Genomic DNA, 22,065 nt, shown 5'->3' on the forward strand with positions numbered 1-22,065 from the left:
ACGTGTAAAAACTGCAGAATGGCTCTGAGTTTCATACCAACCTGGCTCTGAGATCCAAGGGTATCTCCCATCCCTCCTCTCTCATCTCTCAACACATATATGTTTGTGTCTGACCTTGTAATCAGCAGTTGATATTTCTGATACTATACAGAAAAGTACTTAATGACCTGGGTAACCATGATGGTGTGGTCAGTCATCCAAAGCCAGACATCCTGGAGTGTGAGGTCAAGTGGGTTTTAGGAAGCATTACTACGAACAAAGCTAGTGTACTTGATGGAATTCCAACTGAGCTATTTATAATCCTACATTATGATGCTGTTAAAGTGTTGCACATAATATGTCAGTAAATTTGGAAAACTCAGTAGGGCCCACAGAACTGGAAAAGGTCAGTTTCCATTCCAATCCCAAAGAAAGGCCCTACCAAAGAATGTTCAAACTACTGCACAGTTGCACTCATTTCACACACTAGCAAGGTAATGCTCAAAGTCCTTCAAGCTAGGCTTCAGCACTATGTGAACTGAGAACTTCCAGATGTCATACTAACTGGGTTTAGAAAAGGCGGAGGAACAGGAGATCAAATTGTGAACATTCACTGGATCATAGAAAATGGGAATTCAAAAAAATACATACACTTCTGATTCACTGACTACACTAAAGCCTTTAAGTGTGTGGATCACATCAGTTCAGTTCAGCCACTCAGTCACGTCCAACTCTTTGCAACCCCACGAAGCACAGCTCGACAGGCCTCCCTGTCCATCACCAACTCCTGGATTCCACCCAAACCCATGTCCATTGAGTCAGTGATACCATCCAAACATCTCATCCTCTGTTGTCCCCTTCTCCTCCTGCCCTCAATCTTTCCCAGCATCAGTGTCTTTTTCAATGAGTCAGCTCTTCGCATCAGGTGGCCAAAGTATTGGAGTTTCAGCTTCAACATGAGTCTTACCAATGAACACCCAGGGCTGATTTCCTTTAGGATGGACTGGTTGGATCTCCTTGCAGTCCAAGTGTCTCTCAAGAGTCTTCTCCAACACCATGGTTCAAAAGCATCAATTCTTCGGTGCTCAGCTTTCTTTGTAATCCAACTCTCACATCCATACATGACCACTGGAAAAACCATAGCCTTGACTAGACAGACCTTTGTTGACAAAGTAATGTCTTTGCTTTTTAATATTCTGTCTAGGTCGGTCATAACTTTTCTTCCAAGGAGTAAGTGTCTTTTAATTTCATGGCTGTAATCACCATCCACAGTGATTTTGGAGCCCAGAGAAATAAAGTCAGCCACTGTTTCCCCATCTATTTGCCATGAAGTGATGGGACCAGATGCCATGATCTTAGTTTTCTGAATGGTGAGCTTTAAGCCAACTTTTTCACTCTCCTCTTTCACTTTCATCAAGGGGCTCTTTAGTTTTTCACTTTCTGCCATAAAGGTGGTGTCATCTGCATATCTGAGGTTATTGATATTTATCCCAACAATCTTGATTGCAGCTTGTGCTTCATCCAGCCCAGTGTTTCTCATGATGTACTCTGCATATAAGTTAAATAATCACATCAAACAGTGGAAAATTCTGAAAGAGATGGGAATACCAGACCACCTTACCTGCCTCTTGAGAAATCTGTGTGCAGGTCAAAAAGCAACAGTTAGAACAAGTCATGGAACAATGAACTGGTTCAAAATTGGGAAAGGAGTACGTCAAGGCCGTATATTATCACCCTGCTTATTTAAATTATATGCAGAGTACATCATGCAAAATCCCGAGGTGGATGAATCCCAAGCTGGAATCAACATTGCTGGAAGAAATATCAATAACCTCAGATATGCAGATGATGACTTTCTAATTGAAGAAAATAAGGAACTAAAGAGCCTCTTGATGAAGTTGAAAGAGGAGAATGAAAAAGCTGGCTTAAAACTCAACATTCTAAAAGCGAAGGTCATGGCATCTGGTCACATCACTTAATGGCAAATAGATGAGGAAAAAAATTTGAACAGTGACAGATTTTATTTTCTTGGGCTCCAAAATCACTGCAGAGACTGATTACAGCCATGTTTGCTGCTTGCAAGAAAAAGTATGACAAACCTAGACAATATATTAAAAAGCAGAGAGATCACTTTGCTGACAGAGGTCCATATAGTCAAAGCCATGTTTTTTTCCAGTAGTCACGAATGGATGTGAAAGTTGGACCATAAAGAAGGCTGAGCTCTGAAGAATTGATGCTTTTGAACTGTGGTGCTGGAGAAGACTCTTGAGAGTCCCTTGGGCTGCAAGGAGATCAAACCAGTCAATCCTAAGGAAATCAATCCTGAATATTAATTGGAAGGACTCATGCTGAAGCTCCAATCTTTTCGCCAACTGATGGGAAGAGCCAACTCATTAGAAAAGACCCTGATCCTGGGAAAGGTTGAGGGGAGGAGGAGAAGAGGGCAACAGAGGATCGATGGCATCACCAATTCAATTGACATGAGTTTGAGCAAACTCTGGGAGATAATGAAGGACAATGGAAGCCTGGAGTACTGTAGTCCAGGGAGTCGCAGAGTAGGAAATGACTTAGAGACAGAACAACAGTCTTGGTTCCTGCTTACCTGTATTCCTGCTTGTTTTCTCAAGCTACATCTGTCCCAACTCTCTGGATTATTTACTGCATTGAACAGACATCTATGCAGTGCACACAGTGTTCTAGAGTCTGAGCATACAGTGGTAAAAAGCTATACATGTCTGTGCTCTCAGGAAGCTTCCATCCTGGCTCAGTCACTAATTATTTGTACATAAATGATAGTGTCACAGGAGAAAGAAAATTAAACAAGTTAAAGGAACTCTGAGAGGACTGCGTTTAGAGGAGAGGGAAAGGCAGAGGAATCTTCAGAATAGAGGGATAGTTCAAAGGTTCTAGGGCACTTTGGATGTATCAGGGAAGATCCAGAGAGAAAAAGATCACATGACTGGAGTGTAGCGAGCAATGGGAAGGGGAGTCAAGTGAAAGAAAAAGCCATGTCACCTAGAGTCTTATAGGTTGTACAAGATGAGAAGAGTTGATTTTAATCTAATGGAAATTATGAAAGATGGGAACCTGAGGCAGGATAGTGCCAAAGTCTGATTTGTTTTATGTTTATTTCTGCCTCTTTGAAGCTTCACTTCTAGTGCCAGAATACTAGCCCTGTCCTAGCTTCTGCCAAGCGTTTTGACATTTAGCCTTAAAAATGTTCACAAATGTGCATGTGCTCGCTTCTCATTATTATGCTGTGTCTAAAATATAGACCGTCTTTGGGTATCAGAGCGTTCCTCCACTGCCTAGCATCATCTACCACCACTCATGCCTCTTCCTGTTGGAGGCATTCTCTTACTGCAGCAGGCAGAGATAACCCCACTTCGTCTGTAGAGTCTCTGGGCCTGGTCCCCACCACTTCTGTTGCTCTTCTTACCTGGTCCTGTGAGTCTTCTGTCCTGTGGGCTGGGAGCTCATCCAATGTAGTGTCCTTGTCTTATTCATGTAAGCTTTTTTCAGCTTGTACTTGAGTACCTTGAACGTAGTGGGAGCCAGATGACTGGATGAATACCCACTAAAACCTTACCCACTAAGATGTCACATCTCCTGGGAAGCCCTCTCCAACCCTATTAATATAGATCTCTTTCTTGGCTCCTGAAGCACTTTGCAGTGACTGCTTGGATATCTTAAGTGGCATTGCCTCATGCGTTATTGTGTATAAGTCAGTCTCTTCAGAGCCCTTTGAGGGCCAAGGACTATGTCATACTCATTTTTGTTTCCCCAGGACTCAGCACAGTTCCTAGAACTTAGCAAGTTTCTATAAATGCCTGCACAATATAAATGTTAAACAGGCTATAAAGCTCCAAAAAAACATATGGACTCTAGAAGAGATGATCAGACTGATTCCTGGGCTAGATGTGTTTCCTTTAGGAATTTGTAATCTCCCAGAGATTTCCCAATCAGTCCAGTTTAGAAGGTTTTGTTTTTTCCTTTCAAGTAATTTTGACCATGACTCAAAGAAAAAACAAAAATGGATTTTACAATGCAACCCAGCAAACACATGTGGCCTAACTGTTCTAACAGTGTAGCTTTACTATGTGTAATAGTCTAGTATTTTCTATATTGTTCTCTATACATGGTTTAAAATGTTGATTATGACCCCTTAAATTGATTTCAAGGCTCATGAATTAGTTGTATCCTACAGAGTCAGAAAATCCTGCTTTCAAGGATCAAGAAATTCTTCTGAGGTCAATTTCAGAGAAAGCAACATAGACTTTAATGGCTCTTTGTTGAATATTTGCACAAAACTATCAGTGATCATATGGTAAACAAAGAAAAAATGCTGCCATTGACAAATAGTTAGGCTGTTTACTGTAGGAGATACCACTGCCATTTAGAATTATATTGTTGTTGAGTGCTGAAAAGTTAGCAGAAGAAGGTCTCTTAGTGACTCAGTCCACCATGTTTGTATATAACATGGTGAATGTTTTAGGTAAATTTGTTGCTTCTAAAATGAAACCAGGGGCCCACTGAAATGTAGGGAACTTATCATTTCCTCTGCCAATATGTTTATATAAATATTGCCATCGTTAAGCATGCTCAAATAGCAGAACTATTTCAGTCATTTTATCTCTTTATAACTAATTTAAATCTGAACCTTAAAAGACTGTTTGATACCATATGTTTGTTTTAGATAGAAAACGAAATCTATTCTAAACATAAGGGTTTATGAAATCTGTATTCTAAAGTCTTATGAAATTAGTGTATAGTCTGTGGTAGATTGCTTCATGATCACAGATTCCTCACATCTTAGTCCATAAGACCCTTTGTAATGTGACTTTGCTACTCCTCCCTTTCAGAAGGAGAAGGTATTTCCTTACCCCTTCCTGAAATATGTTCTCAAAGCTTTGCTAAAAATCCAGCATTTTCTGGGTAATAAGTCTTTTTCTTGTGGTGTGTAAGTCTAGTCTGAAATTGATGGGTTTTCTCTTCAAAGACCATTAGAAAGCTACTTTTGAAAATGCCCATGGGCAATGGACAAAGAGTATCATGGGCTTTTTGTGAAAATGTTGGGTAGTCTTTAAGAACACAAACACCAAAGACAGTCACAAATTGAAGAGATATCCATCATACATCCTGTGTATACGGAAGGAACACATTAAACAATTTAGCAACGTCACCGGCATCGCCAAACATTGTGTTTCATTTTGAGGCCCAAACACCAAATACCTCAGTGGAAGGAACCTGTGTGTGTGCACTTTTCTAATCTATATAGATAACACAACTATTGGATGACCTAGACAAGCATAGTACAAAGACAGTTCTGACAGCATCAAATCTTTCATGGATAGTTTATAAGGGCAGTTCCTTCTTTTCGATGTCAGCCTTTTTGGAAAGCAGCACCGTGTATTGCTTTGCTTGCCCTGAGACGACCTGAAGTTGAGATTATGATCCTTCATCTCAGATTAAAGAAGGCTTGTCTCAGTAGCCATTTGACAAGTTCAAATACTGGCTGATTTAGATACTGGTCTCTTATCAGCACCTGTAAATTAATGCTTTTCATAGGTTGGAGGTCTATGTTGTTAAGTTTTGTTATCAGATTCCCTCTGATCTTGGTAGATTATGCTTTAATTTGCTATTCGTGACTTCTCATTATTTTCTATTTCATGCTATTCAGTTATAATAAATACTAGGGCTTCCCAGGTGGCTCAGTGGTAAAGAATCCACCTGCTATTTCAAGAGATACTGGAGACACTGGTTCAATACCTGGGGCAGAAAGATCCCTGGGAAAAGGAAATGGCAGCCCATTCCCAGATTCTTGCCTGGGAAATCCAATGGACAGAGAAGCCTGGCAGGCTACAGTCCATGGGGTCGAAAAAGAGTCAGACACAACTTAGTAACTAAACAACAACAAAAACCTAATATAATACAGTATTTATCGATATCATGGGCTTGTGATATAAGCTAGATAAAACAGGTATCACCTTCAAGTTAATAAACATTTCACAGTCTGGCATAATATGGTTTATTCTTAGGACTTGTAAAAAAAAAATAGTGATATAAACTTACTTTTTCTGTCACGTATAATAGTCTTAGATTTTCGGTCTTTGGCCAATTATTTTATGTGATTGAAACCCAGTCATTCCTGTGACTCTCAAAAATACATTTGTAGAAAATACTTTAAATTTAAACCAAACTGTATTTCCCATACTTAGGATTAGCGAGCCCTCTGTGTTCAGATATCTTTTCCTTGGAGGTTAGGGCTTTAATACTATTAGCAAAAGTAGTTTGCCCCTTCTCTTGAAGAATCATAGAAACACAATCTTGCTTTGTACTTTCGGCCTTTGAATTTTGATGCATGTTACACAATGCCAGGACTTACACAGAAAAGTCAATAATGGTCCGTGGATCACTGCCTCGCTATGCCACTGGGTGAATTAGTCTGCTGGTAAAATGTGCTCCCGCTTGTGTAATGGACCTATTTAGTAGGAAGACAGCAGCCATATGAAACACCTGGGTGGTCTTCAGGGTACTTTCAAGTGGATTAGATTTCAGTTGCCTAATGTGAGGTCACAAAGGTTTGGACAGCTGGGGCCAGTTCCACATGATGAGTAGAATATGACCCCTGGCTACCGGATGCATAAGGTAAAAGGTGCCCGAGGTCACTGCTGATCCTTGGGCTCCAGGAGTAACTATGGGTCAGCAAGGGAGGTCTCAAACCACAGTCACAAATGTTGGAAATGTCTCCATGCAGGACAGGACAGAAGAGAGTCAGATTTTCCTCTGGCACTTTTATTAGACATGCTCCCTTCCAGGGGAGCCCAGTTTCTGTGTTTTCTGGATTGAGCTTCAGATGAGTCTTGTTTACAATTTTAAGTGCTATTAAGTAGAAACTATGCCTTCCACATCAGAGGAAGTAAGAGAGGCATCAGGTCCCTTTGCTACCACACAGCAGACAGCATTTGGGGCACATAGGCATTGGCATAAAACTATCTTTTGAATGTTCCTAAGAGATAACAGTGACTCCATAGCACCCCACCTTTTCCAGTCCTTCCAGGAACTTTGAATGATCCAATAAAATGTAACGACCAAAGGTTTCAAATATAGCTGGTAAATCATATAAATGTGTGCCCAGGATGCCTAAAATTGACTTGTGGATGTTTCTCATCTATCATGAAGGACTTAGTGATTTGAATTTACTACTTTGATGTTGCCGGTAATTGTTTGCAACTGCAGCTCAGTGGCCTGAAGGCATTGCTTGATTTTTCCCTTACTCATCTTGTGAAGCGGAGAAGGCAATGGCACCCTACTCCAGTACTCTTGCCTGGAAAATCCCATGGACAGAGGAGCCTGGTGGGCCGCAGTCCATGGGGTCGCTAAGAGTCGGACACGACTGAGCGACTTCACTTTCACTTTTCACTTTCATGCATTGGAGAAGGAAATGGCAACCCACTCCAGTGTTCTTGCCTGGAGAATCCCAGGGACGGGGGAGCCTGGTGGGCTGCCGTCTATGGGGTCGCATAGAGTCGGACACGACTGAAGCAACTTAGCAGCAGCAGCAGGAGCAGCATCTTATAAAGAACTGGTGAAGTGGTCTTTCAGAGGTTGTTTTCAACTCAATGGGAGCCCTGGCCTAAAATCTAGGACAAAAGAAAGTTTCCATGAACACTTCCTGCAGACCAATATAATTGCCCTAATGAACCATCCCAAATGTGCTCCCTGCTGAGGAAAACAATCCTCCCAAACCCAAACCCCCTCCACTGAACACTTATCCAAATTCACATTATGGCTTTTATAAGGAAATTGATAAAGAACCCATTTGGAAAATATAACTTCACTTACTTTTTTTAGTCAACATATTTAATATATTTATAAGCTACAAATGTCTTTCCAAAATGTATTTTAATCAATTCTTCAGTACTTGAATAAAATGCTGTAGATTGGCTCTCTTTGGAAGCCTTAGTCTTTTTCAAATTGGATCAAATTAAAACTATCCCAGTTTAAGACCTTCCTACAGGAATGATCTTCTAACCAGATCACTCAGTCACTTTCTTCTCTAGTTGTTTGATTCATGCCTGTTTTCAGGCTGAGCAAATTTTATTAGTATCCATGCAAGGAGGCTCATCTCTAGCCTCTAAAGTCATATGCCCCACTGCCTACTATAAGTAGGAGTCATCATTTTATACCAGTTTATCAATTCATACATGCTATGCATTTCAAAATTCTGTTTAAAAGTCAACTCTCCTAAAGAACCTTTTCAAGTAAACTCAACTATTTTCCTTCTACCCTTCCCATAGGTTGCCATAAATCTTATGAAGATAGCTTAACTTCATAAATATCAAGTATGTAAGATTGTAAACTGTAGAAAACTGAAAAGTCAACTGACCAGGCAATAGATTCCTTTATAAACTGCAGTAACTGACAAGAGTGTAATTAACATTTCAGAGCCTCTACTGAAATTATTTAGCATTGATGTTGATGTCACTTTTATGGTCATTTATCATTAAATTGCACGGGTGATAACATGCTGCCTTAGTGCGAATAGTATTTGTTTTAAAGTAAATGTTGATGCTGAGGGAAAAAATGTGTTAGGTGAAAGGAAACAACCCTGACAATAGTAATTTATTTACTTACTGGGGGCACAGACCCCTTTCATGAACCAAAAAGCCCCCTGGTCTGAAACATCTTAGAATCCCAAAGATTTCTGAATTTAGAAGTTATCTTTGTTCCTCTCGCTCTGTTTGGTTCAATTCAGCAGGCGTCTGGTAAGTACCCAGCCTGCTACATGGTTGTCTAAGCTGAGTTGCTTGCTATCTGAGCGCTTACAATATGTCACCCTACCTTCCTCTCCTCCCCATCACTTTCTCTCTTCTCATATTCCTGTTTAAGAACTTGCTTTATCCCTAACTTAAATGCCCACGTTTATATATGTGTGTGTTTATTATCTGCCTCCCTCTAGCTATTTACATGTACTGCAAGATTAAGACCTTTGTGTGTTCTGTGCTGATGTAGCCAGAATGCCTAGAAGATGGCTTAGTATATTTTAGGCATTCAGTAAAGATATGTCAGATGAATACATTAAGAGGAGACGGGAAACAAAATACAACTTTATACATAAGACAAAACAGTATGTGACATACCCTAAAAAGGCGCAGAAGCAGAACCACGTTTTGTGGGACTCTCAGTATAAAAAACTTGGGAAGGTTGCATTTAAGAAAAGGAACATACATTTTATGTACAAAAATATAAAGGACTGCTTATTTTAAATGAAGGAAAAAAATCACAACAATCTTAAAAAATTAATAAAGCTAATATACTAAAGATGTAAGATAATATGAAAAATATTTTATTAATGATATTTAATTGGCTGCATATTAATCAATGCCTAAAATAATTATTACACTTTTTCCTATAAATTTGACTGCATAATCTTTGACAGTCCTTAATACATGATATTATTTTTTATATATTGAATGAAAAGATAATACAGTCCTTGCCGTAGCATGGTAATCAAAATGTTTTTTGTCTAAATAATGTTTAGCATGTATAAACATGAAGCTGCACACACATATTTTTGTAATCTGTAAAATGGCTACAGGTCTGTGTCTTACTAGCATAGGAATTTTAATTCTACGCTACATTTTCAAATATATTCCATAAAAGAGGACTTCCTATTTGTCAAGTTATCAATGAAAATGGAATTATCTGATTAGTGAATTACATACGATTTTATACATGGCGTGAGAGACTTAGTGCCTAAGACATGGCATTAATTGACTTTAAATAACATGAGAAATTTGGTATTGCCATGTGGTTAACGATATGAAAAACTATAGTTTGGTGTATATCAGCTGGATAAAATGTGAAAACTTCAATATGAGAAAAAGCATATACCCTCAGGAATACAGCAATGATATACTTCAAGTCAGAGGTATAAGCATCCTCAGAGAAAAGTATAATTCCCAATAAAAGTCAGTTACAAAAACCTTCACTTGTTTTTATAGAAATGTTACTCTCATCGAAGCTTTCTAAATACTAAAAATATCTTATCGTGTGTCTGCTCATTCATAACTATTGTGTCACTAGACAGTTCTGTGAATTGCTTGCATTTGTCGCATTGTGTGTTGAACAGACTTTAGGTTTTGCAATCCAAAAGGAAAGAAAAATAGTGCTGTTCATCAACTTGAACTTCTTTTTTCTTTTATGGCAATACTGGGAGTCAGTTTGTTAATGGAGTGATATTTAAGGCTGAAGTATTTGGAAAATTGAAATTCTACTAAAATGTGACTTGGTTTCTCTCATGTGGTTTTTCCATCACGATATCTGAAAGCATGTCACAGCTGCTGCATTCATCACAGGTTGGGCACAAGACCTGCTCAGGCACTGCTATAGTGAAAGTGATCTCTTTTTGGGGCTTTGCCATAAATTTCACTGCTATTCAGACATTCAGTTCAATTAACTTGCTCAGTTGTGTCCAACTCTTTGCAATCCCATGGACTGCGGCATGCCAGTCTTCCCTGTTCTTCACCAACTCCTGGAGCTTGCTCAACTTGTCCATCCAGTCGGTTATGCCATCCAGCCATCTCATCCCCTGTTGTTCCCTTCTCCCGCCTTCAGTCTTTCCCAGCATCAGGGTCTTTTTCAGTGACTCAGCTCTTCACATCAGGTGGCTAAAGTATTGGAATTTCAGCTTCAGCATTAGTCCTTCCAATGAATATTCAGGACTTATTTCCTTTAGGGTTGACTGGTTGGATCTCCTTGCAGTCCAAGGGACTCTCAAGAGTCTTCTCCAACACCACAGTTCTAAAGCATCGATTCTTTGGCACTCAGATTTCTTTATAGTCCAACTCTCTCATCCATACATGACTACTGGAAAAGCCATGGCTTTGACTAGATGGACCTTTGATGGCAAAGTAATGGCTCTACTTTTAATGTGCTGTCTAGGTTGGTCATAGCTTTTTTTCCAAGGAGCAAGTGTCTTCTAATTTCATGGCTGCAATCACCATTTGCAGTGATTTTGGAGCCTCCCAAAATAGTCTCGCACTATTTCCATTTCCCCATGTATTTGCCATGAAGTGATGGGTCCAGATGCCATGATCTTAGTTTTCTAAATGCTGAGTTTTAAGCCAACTTTTCACTCTCCTCTTTCACTTTCATCAAGAGGCTCTTTAGTTCTTCTTCGCTTTCTGCCATAAGAGTGGTGTCATCTGCATATCTGAGGTTATTGATATTTCTCCCAGCAATCTTGATTCCAGCTTTTGCTTCATCCAGACCGGCATTTCTCATGATGTACTCTGAATATAAGTTAAATAAACAAAGTGACAGTATACAGTCTTGGCATACTCCTTTCCCAATTTGGAACCAGTCTGTTGTTCTATGTCCAGTTCTAACTGTTGCTTCTTGACCTGCATACAGATTTCTCAGGAGACAGGTAAGGGGGTCTGGTGCTTCCATTTCCTCAAGAATTTTCCACAGTGTGTTGTGATCCACATAGTCAAAGGCTTTGGCATAGTCAATAAAACAGAAGTAGATGTTTTTCTGAAACTCTCTTGCTTTTTCTGTGATCCAACAGATGTTGGCAATTTGATCTCTGGATCCTCTCCCTTTTCTAAATCCAGTTTGAACATCTGGAAGTTCATGGATCACGTACTGTTGAAGTCTGGCTTGGAGAATTTTGAGCATTACTGTGCTAGCATGTGAGATGAGTGCAATTGTGCAGTAGTTTGAACATTCTTTGATATTGCCTTTCTTTGGAATTGGAATGAAAACCCACATTTCCAGTCCTGTGGCCACTGCTGAGTTTTCCAAATTTGCTGGCATATTGAGTGCAGCACTTTCACAGTATCATCTTTTACACCTCAACTGGAATTCTATCACCTCCACTAGCTTTGTTCATAATGATGCTTCCTAAGGCCCACTTGACTTTGCATTCCAGGATGTCTCTAGGTGAGTGATATCACCATCCTGGTTATCTGGGTCATGAAGATCTTTTTTGTGTAGTTCTTCTGTACATTCTTGCTACCTTTTCTTAATAGCTTCTGCTTCTGTTAGGTACATACCATTTCTATTCTTTATTGTGCCCATCTTTGCATGAAATGTTCCCTTGGTATCTCTAATTTTCTTGAAGAGATCTCTAGTCTTTCCCATTGTATTGTTTTCCTCTATTTCTTTGCATTGATCCCTGAGGAAGGGTTTCTTATCTCTCCTTGCTGTTCTTTGGAACTCTGCATTCAGATGGGTATATCTTTCCTTTTCTCCTTTGCCTTTACCTTCTCTTCTTTTCTCAGCTATTTGTAAGGCCTCCTTAGAAAACCACTTTGCCTTCTTGCATTTCTTTTCCTTTGGGATGGTCTTGATCTCTGCCTCCTGTACAGTGTCACAAATCTTCTTCCATAGTTCTTCAGGGACTTTATCAGATTCTAATCCCTTGAATCTATTTGTCACTTCCACTGTATAATTGTAATGGATTTGATTTAGGTCATACCTGAATGGTCTAGTGGTTTTCTCTACTTTCTTCAATTTAAGTCTGAATTATGCCATAAGGAGTTCAAGATCTGAGCCACAGTAAGCTCCTGGTCTTGCTTTTGCTGACTGTATAGAGCTTCTCCATCTTTGGCTGCTAAGAATATAATCAGTCTGATTTTTGTATTGCCCATCTGGTGATGTCCATGTGTAGAGTCTTCTCTTGTGTTGCTGGAAGAGGGTGTTTGCTGTGACCAGTGAGCTCTCTTGTCAAAACTCTGTTACCCTTTGCCCTGCTTCATTTTGTACTTCAAGGCCAAATTTACCTGTTACTCCAGGTATCCCTAGTCCCCTGTAATGAAAAGGACATCTCTTTTGGGTGTCAGTTCTAGTGGGTCTTGTAGGTTTTCATAGAACTGTTCAACTTCAGCTTCTTCAGCATTAGTGGTTGGGGCATAGACTTGGATTATTGTGATATTGATTGGTTTGCCTTGGAAACGAACAGAGATCATTGTGTCGTTTTTGAGGTTGCACCCAAGAACTGCGTTTCAGACCCTTTTTGTTGACTATGAGGGCTACTCCGTTTCTTCTAATGGATTCTTGCCCACAGTAGTAGTAAAATGGTCATCTGAGTTAAATTTGCCCATTCCAGTCCATTGTAGTTCACTGATTCCCTAAATGTCCATGTTCACTCTGGCCAATTCCTGTTTGACCACTTCCAATTTCCCTGATTGATGGGCCTAACATTCCAGGTTCCTATGCAATACTGTTTGTTTCGGCATCGGAATTTACTTCCATGACCAATCACATCAACAAATGGGCATTGTTTTTTCTTTTCTTCTGTCTCTTCGTTCTTTCTGGAGTATTTGTCCACTCTTATCCAGTAGCATATTGGGCACTTACTGGCCTGGGGAGTTCATCTTTCAGTGTCCTATCTTTTTGCATTTTCATACTGTGGATGAGGTTCTCAAGGCAAGAATACCTAAGTAGTGGTTTGCCATTCCCTTCTCCAGTGGACCACATTTTGTCAGAACTCTCCACTATGACCCATCCATCTTCGGTGGCCCTACACAGCATGGCTCATATTTTCATTGAGTTAGACAAGGCTGTGGTCCATGTGATCAGTTTGATAGCATTATGAATTTCTTTTTTTTAAATGGTTCTCCAGATTTCAGTTCAGGGGAGTTTGTTAGGCATCAGTTGAAAAGCCCTATCTCATGCCCATAAACACACATACACAATCTGCTTGCCTCCAAAAACAAATAATGTGCCACTTGCACTATTTTTTTTCCATTATTTAGAGAATACTTTATTAGTTTCTGTAATCAAACCCATGTAGATAAGACCTTACATATTTAATACAGTGTGTTACCCCTGTACAAATGGAAAAAATTATGTTTAACGTTTCTAGACCAATATGGCTGTTAATTTCTGTACAATGCCAACCCAACACGGTACAACTGGGATACTTTTTCCAAAGTTGACAGCACAGCTAAAGTTTCCAAAAATTCAAATTATATATATATATATATGTATATATATATATAGATTTATTTATTTATATAAAAAGACCAATAGCAGTATGTTATGCATCAGTAGCAGCAACAGCTTTTCCAAGTTCTGCAGTCATCTGAACAAAATTATAGAGACATCCAGCACACTCCATTAAATAAAAAAAAAGTAAAAAAACAAAACCTCAGAAAACAGCTAAGTTCTGTTACTGTTGTGGTACCTGGCACCATTTTTTGATTACGTTTCTCAATCATCATCTGGAAAGAAAACATTCTAGAATAACGTCATTAAAAACAGATCTGATAAAGCACGGTCACTACTACATATCATAAAGCAGGTACAAGATATTTTACATTCACAGAGGTATGATACAGTACTGTCCTACATCTATAATACTAGAGGATATAATTAAAAAGGCATTATTTGAGACTTGATTCTACTTTTCCAGCAGAGGGCCCAAAGGATGGTTATGACACAGCTCTGGTACAGAAATGCACCTTCTTAGATAGGATTTCCTTTCTTCATTGGCATAGTTCTAGGTACTCACTGCTCTTCATGAACATCAGCTAAAAACCGTTTAAAAAAATAAACAAAAACCAACCATTGGATTCATACAAAGATGACTGAGGAGAGGCAAGCAGGACTCAACCTAAGTAGTATTTGACCAACTCCGTCATGTCTGAATGGTTAAGAGCTTCACGGAAGAAAGGAGATGCCAAGTAGCACTTCAAAGCTTTGGGCCACTGCACTTTGGGCCACTGCACTCTGCACTATTTTTTAAATCTAATTTTATTTTTTGTTTGTACCAAATGGCTTGGGGGCTCTTAGTTCTCTTATCAAGGATTGAACCCATGCCCTCTGTCGTCTAAGCATGAAGTCCTAACCACTGAACCAACAAGGAATTCCCACTAATCTTTTTTTTTTTTTTTAAATCTATTTGTATGGTTAATAGGAAAAGAATGTTTAGATCATTTATTAGAGAGACCGTGCCCTCTGTGACATGTGTTGGTGGGCCTTGACTCATGGTGTCAGCAACTTGCTGTGTGATATGGGTTGCTATTTGCCTTTTAGTCACTCAGTTCCCAGCATCCTTTCCTTTTTTCTGTATTTTCCTATCCACATGTTCCTATCTGCTGACTTTTTTTGATGAAAAGAATTGCTACCGCACTGAAGAGACACCGCTCTTCTTACTTCCACGCACTCACCCACATGGAGGTGTGACCCTGCAATGGAAAAATGTCAAGTGAATAAAATGGGAGCAGAAATCAAGTCCAAAAGACTTAGGAACTTAATTTCTCTGGACTTCAATTTCCTTATTGGCTATATAAATCACAGAACTCTCTCTTTTCAGATCTGGAATGGGCCTTGGGTATAGCTTATCAAACATACCTCCTGAGTTAACCAGGAAACCTTGGACTCTGAGATGCAACCCTCCTGGAGGGCTCACAATGCCAGGGGCACCTGAAGTACTGATTTCCTAACACCTGCTCTCTCGTCACTGTATGTTTGAAGGACATTTCTATTTTGTAATGTCAAATGCACTCAACAAGTGTCATAGTACAAGATAATTAGCATCTAGGCAACCATGATGCAATTTACGCATCCTGTTAATATTATTAACATACTATTAATATTGCTTACCAGGCAGAGCCTTTTTTCCCCCTATTTATCTCTTTTTAAGCCCTTAAAAAGGGCTTTGCAATGCATTTTCATCATCAAAGTGAAATATTAATATTTATCAATTTAGGGCTTCCTGGTAGTCAGATGGCAAATAATCTGCCTGCAATACAGGGGACCTGAGTTAGATCCCTTTGTCAGGAAGATTCCATGGAGAAGGGAATTGCTACCCACTCCATTATTCTTGCCTGGAGAATTCCATGGACAGAGGAGCCTGGCGGGCTACAGTCCATGGGATCACAAAGAGTCAGACATGACTGAGCAACTAACACACACACACCAATTTAGCTGTATTTGAATAACATTTTCCCCCTTTATATTTATCTTGTCATCCTAAATGTCAGTAGCATTGGAAAGAGAATGTATTCTCTTTCTTCAAATGAGGTGTTTCTGTGACCAATAATTCAATAGCACAGAAGTAATATCTTAGCATATTCAAAAGCAGAAACATTACTTTGCCAACAAAGGTCCGTCTAGTCAAGGCTATGGTTTTTCCTGTGGTCATGTATGGATGTGAGAGTTGGACTGTGAAGAAGGCTGAGCGCTGAAGAATTGATGCTTTTGAACTGTGGTGTTGGAGAAGACTCTTGAGAGTCCTTGGACTGCAAGGAGATCCAACCAGTCCATTCTGAAGGAGATCAGCCCTGGGATTTCTTTGGAGGGAATGATGCTGAAGCTGAAACTCCAATATTTTGGCCACCTCATGCGAAGAATTGACTCATTGGAAAAGACTCTGATGCTGGGAGGGATTGGGGGCAAGAGGAGAAGGGGACGACAGAAGATGAGATGGCTGGATGGCATCACTGACTCTATGGACGTGAGTCTGAGTAAACTCCGGGAGTTGGTGAAGGACAGGGAGGCCTGGCATGCTGCCATTCATGGGGTCACGAAGAGTTGGACACGACTGAGCGACTGAACTGAACTGAACTGAATATCTTAGAGCAAAGGGAAACAACCTCTGCAAAACCAGCCTTTACCCCTATTTCTACAGAACCAGTTTATTATGTTAATTTCAGCTCCTTTCTTCTTCCTACCACCCCACCTTTCCTCTAGGCTCACCTCTGTGGCTTTGTTAACCACATGTTATTCTAGACACAGTGTGAAGATACTCCGAAGACTCTGTGAGCATAAAACCCAGCTTTTCTCATCGGTTTGCCTGCAGTGCTGTTGGTTGGCGTGTGCTGATCTTCCTCTTTTCCTCGCTTTACCTCATGTTTGTCTCTGTCAGTCATTCTGGAAGCCAATACGATTTCTAGTATGAACTTCATACGCACCTTTATAAATGCCCAACTGAAAAATCTCATCTTTGATTTCTCATGCATGTCAAGACATCTTAACTTAGAAGTAGATCATTCAAAACTTTGATGGGCTAAAGTCAAGATTCTTGGTGATGGATTTTTTCTGGAACAAATCACAGCAATTGCTAAAACTTCCTTTTTGCTTGTCCTTCCTCAAGGAATAAATATAAGCATAGTTTTCGGTTTCTTTTGGACACTCCTTCTCATTTGCTTTGTATGTGGAGTCGTTGCTAAGTTCTCCTGTGTCTTCTAGTTGCTCACTCTGTTTTTGCCTGTGGTCACTGAGTCCCTCTTTACCTTCTTCACATTACCCTCCCAGCCTCTCCATGCTTGGGGCCCCCCAGTTCTTACAGAAAGCCTTCTTGGCACCTTAACTGGGACCCCCAGAGCTTTCCAGGTGTCAATGGCCCTGGAATCAAGTACTTCTGATTTTGCTCAGGAGAATCATTAACCATTCTTAAATAAATCCCGGCTCCTACTCACCATACAATTTTGAACTTGTGCCTTTGTGATATTTGACATTGGAGGTCACATTTAAAACCACTGTTTGTTTTCTCTGCCCACTGCATCATCATACGGATGATTCTTCTGGATCTTGGTTTCAGTCTCTGTAACTGCCTATCTTTCTGAGACATCTTTCAAAACTCTATAAACAGAATTTCATATATAACACATCATCTGGCATTTAAGCTGATTTCTTTCCAAGCAAATCATCTATCTAAACAGGGGAAAAAAAATCCCCCCAGGGATGTGTGTGCATGTCATTTATACTGAGGAGACAGCAACTTGTGTTTATATAGATAACACCTTCAGTCTGGGTTGGCCTTTGTATCTTGTATGATTCATTGATGTACCAAGCTGAGCCTTTTAACTAGTTGCTGCCTCTTTCAAAATTCCTTTACCCAAACATGCTTAGATGACCCTTCTCTGACTTGCTATAATTATATTTATAAGGGTTGTTGTTGTTCAGTTGCTCAGTCGTGTCTGACTCCTTGGGATCCCATGGTCTGCAGCACACCAGGTTCCCCTGTCCTTTACCATCTCCCAGAGTTTGCTCAAACTCTTGTCCATTGAGTCAGTGATACCATCCAACCATCGCATCCTCTGTCATCCCTTTCTCTTCCTGTCTTCAATAGTTCTTAGCATCGGGATCTTTTCCAATGAGTTGACCCTTCGCATCAGGTGGCCAAAGTATTAGAGCTTCACCTTCTGCATCAGTCCTTCCAGTGAATATTCAGGGTTGATTTCCTTTAGGAATAATTGGTTTGATCTCCTTGCAGTCCAAGGGACTCTCAAGAGTCTTCTCCAGCACCACAGTTTAAAGGCATTATTGTATTTATAAGGCACATTAGACAATCACCTCTAATTCTTTGAATTTTGCATTTATCATCTTCAAAGTGGTGATTGCTTAAGAACTGGAAGATGCACCCTCTTCATATACAACTAGGAACCAACTCCAGTGCTAGTTCACTCTAAGCCTAGGAGAGCATGATGAATCTAGCCATCTTCTTAAGGGGAAGAACAGTGAATGAGTGTGTAAATTTTTTCCTGAATGTCCCATAAGCCCTGAATATAGAAGTACAATGATCCAAAAAGTATTGAGCTTCCCTGATGAGGCAGTATTCTGTCCTGTAAGGACAGAGTTACCAGCAGCTACACACCCGATCAGGAATTCTACTCTTTTGAGGGATGCTGCTTGTCTGTGGCTGTCTCTTTGGCTTCCATTACGCTCTGTGCATCTGGCCAGTTAGCATGGGACTTGACCCAGTCTGCACTGTTTGTTCATTGGCATCAATTCTCCAATAAGGCATACATACCGCCCCTAACACTTCACTGAGACCCACTTTTCTGTATACTGAAGTTTTTTTTTTTTTTGCCCACACATCCCCATCTTTAAAAGATATGCCTAGAGTGAGCACCATGATTATTCATCTTAATGATTATCCACCTCTTGTAAAGGTTGATGCATAGTGGGGCCTCCAATATTTAACTGAATAGAGAAACAAAGTTGTATAAACCCTTTATGCTTTAAAGTACTTAGTATTTCTTATTTTATTTGGCTCTTCAGCCAGTGCATTTTAAACTATGATATCAAGGCATGGTGTTGTTCCTTGAGCTGAATTGAGGGCTTTTGCATCTGAAATGTAATGAGTCTTATCTCAATTAGTTGAAAATCACCAATGAGTGGTACTTCTTTTCCACTTTTGAAATTCCTTTCCATCTCAACTTTTTTTTTCTTAAAAGCTTAAATTTCTTTCATAAGGCTATACCTGTTTCTGCAGAGAATTATGTTTTACTATTTTCATTTACATAGTATCCCAAGAAAATTCACTTGACTACTGGGAGTTGAGCTTTTCAAGCAGATAAGGTAACATTGCTCACAAGAACAAGTGTTATACTCTCCTTTTTCTCATGTGTGTATATCTGGGGAGGAGGTTGATTCCTATATAAAAATTATTTGTCAGACAGTGGAGTGTCTCATACATGCCTTATTTTACTTCAGCTTTCCATCAGCTCTGTGATGCAGTGTTATCACCAGGTGTTAAATGATGAACCTGTGTCACAGAGCAGTCCAGTGTCACAGAGCCAGGACAGGTGAAGTTCAGTTTGTTTAATCCAAAGCCCAGGTCCTCCCCACTGTCCTCACATTGTTGTTTTTAAGAGTCTAATCTTTAGTAAACTCCTTCAAGCAGATGTTATATTTTAAACTCTGCACCCCCACCCCAGGAATTTACATAAAACTGAATATAGTTGACTCTCTCTCGTTTCAGCTTGGCTTACAAGGTCTGCCTTCTACCCTATTACATACATTCAAAAAGTGTGTTAGTTCTTAGTCATGTCTGACTCTTTGTGACCCCATGGACAGTAGCCTGCCAGTTTCCTCTATCTATGGAATTCTCCAGCCAAGAATAGTGGAGCAGATAGCCATTCCCTTTTTTCAGGGGATTTTCCCAACCCAGGGATTGAACCCAGGTCTCCTGCATTGCAGGCAGATTCTTTACCATCTGCTGCTGCTAAGTTGCTTCAGTCGTGTCTGACTCTGTGCGACCCCATATACGGCAGTCCACCAGGCTCCCCCGTCCCTGGGATTCTTCAGGCAAGAACACTGGAGTGGGTTGCCATTTCCTTCTCCAATGCATGAAAGTGAAAAGTGAAAGTGAAGTCTCGCAGTCGTGTCCGACTCTTAGCGACTCCATGGACTGCGGCCCACCAGGCTCCTCCGTCCATGGGATTTTCCAGGCAAGAGTACTGGAGTGGTGTGCAATAACCTTCTCCGTTACCATCTGAGCCACCAGCAAAGCTCCATATGCATCCAAGGATTTGCTCAAATCATCTTCAGTGCTTCTGATTACTTGCTTACTCTTATACCCTGGAATGTGTCGTCCCTTGTTTTTAAACTGTAACTCTCTCTCTTCCAGACAGTCACCTTTGAATGGGGTTGAGAATTTAAAAATTATATTTTAAATTGCCAAGTGAAAGATTGTTTAAAACTCTGTCACTTTCCTATTTAAAAATATTCATTGGAGACAGCAAAGGAGAAATTAAGTGACTTAACAGGAGGCGTTTAAGATGGAGGTAGAGAATAATGTAGTTAAGTATACCTGTTAATAAAAAATAAATAATGGAACATGAACTTGGACTTTATTATACCTTTTGGCATAGTGTTTCATCCTCAGTAGCATGTTGATTTCTTATTATAAAATAAGTTTTTTTAAAAAAAGCAAATTATAATTGAATAAGGGTGAAAGGTGTTAGAAATTCTATGTTTTGTACACAGAATAAGGATGATAAAGCACATAGAAAAATCAGATCTGTAAATAACTTCAAAATGGATTGACTTTTTGTAACTGTACCATATAGAATGAAGTATGAAAAATGTTATTTTAAACTGTGATAGCTTGAATTACTTTCAGAGTATTGATAAACAGAGAATTGCATTTCTACTATTTTTTCTCTAGAGGCACACAAACATAAAGTTAATTTTTATAAGAGCAATTTTTAAGTCACAGATTTTTGGAGAGTTTCCTATATAGTGGTCAATTGTGTATGAAACAAATTATTTTTAGCCTAATTGCAGGCAGAGTAGTTAAGCCACTCTGTTATGGTTGAATTTCATTTGAACTTTCTAATAGTATGATTTGTTTTCAGAATTTAATAACTGACTCAAATATTTAATAGTGGAAGCTTTCATTAAATTTAAAAGAAATCAGGATATATTTTTAGAAGAGCTAACTTATTTTCCTTATCAGTTTTATCTACTTTAGAAGAAAAGAAAGAGAATGAAGCCCATCTCTTTGTGAACTTAAATAGACATTAATGCTATAACCCCAGCAAATAATTTATTTCAGTATATATCATCATTCAGAACAGTTGGGAAGCACCAAATGGCAGTAATAACTATACTTCCAGCTCTCCTGAATAGCAAATTGCACTGACTCTGTGAAACTCTTCACTTGTCTGCTGGATAATCATTCTTTTTAAGACTCAAATATATTTTTGAGACCAGTTTTCAATTGCACATTGTCTACTTTTGCATTGCCTAACCGTTTTCTGTTGAGTACAATGACTTATTTTGAAATGTGAGTAGGGAAAGCTAAGAGTTGAAAGATTTTGTCTCCATGTGTCATCCTAGAAATAGATGACAAAAAGATCATTAAATGGATTAATTTACAGGCATCCTTAGAATAGAATGTTTTTACATTAAAGCCTGTTATAAGCCTTTTAAATAAATTGCATTGTACCATACTTTCTGCTCCCCCCACCCCAGGGGTCTCTTGACCTTTCACCTCTTATTTTGTCCTATAGGCACTCCACTGCTGGTGAGGAGAAGCAGCGACCCAGCGCCAAGCCCACCTGCTGATGCCCAGTCAAGCGCTTCACACCCTGGTGGGCAGAGTCTGAAACCTGTGATTCCAGTAGGTATCCTGTTGTTTGCATATCTAGTAAAAGATCAAAGCGCCTTACACATAAACTAACTGGGACATTACAGTCTTAAGTAAGTGGATAATTAGAGACCTTTTGATAGGATATGTGATATTACTTATAAGATTAATAATAACTAATATGAGCTATTGCTAGGATACAGTTATAGTGAGAGCTATTATTTATAGAGCACCAGTTGTGTGCCTGGGAC

At 39.5% G+C, this 22,065-nt stretch overlaps 1 protein-coding gene across 3 annotated transcripts in view; it reads left to right on the top strand.

Moving 5' to 3' along the window:
- PARD3B (par-3 family cell polarity regulator beta) overlaps positions 1–22,065 on the top strand; it is a 1,151,736-nt gene that overhangs the window by 522,071 nt on the left and 607,600 nt on the right. For all 3 annotated transcript variants that reach the window (XM_019975590.2, XM_070800250.1, XM_070800252.1), the window contains one exon: positions 21,738–21,847. In XM_019975590.2, the coding sequence (XP_019831149.2) occupies positions 21,738–21,847 (110 nt within the window). Of the gene's footprint in view, positions 1–21,737; positions 21,848–22,065 lie in introns of those variants that run through there.

This window comes from Bos indicus, chromosome 2 (assembly GCF_029378745.1).
Source record: "Bos indicus isolate NIAB-ARS_2022 breed Sahiwal x Tharparkar chromosome 2, NIAB-ARS_B.indTharparkar_mat_pri_1.0, whole genome shotgun sequence".
NCBI lineage: Eukaryota > Metazoa > Chordata > Mammalia > Artiodactyla > Bovidae > Bos > Bos indicus.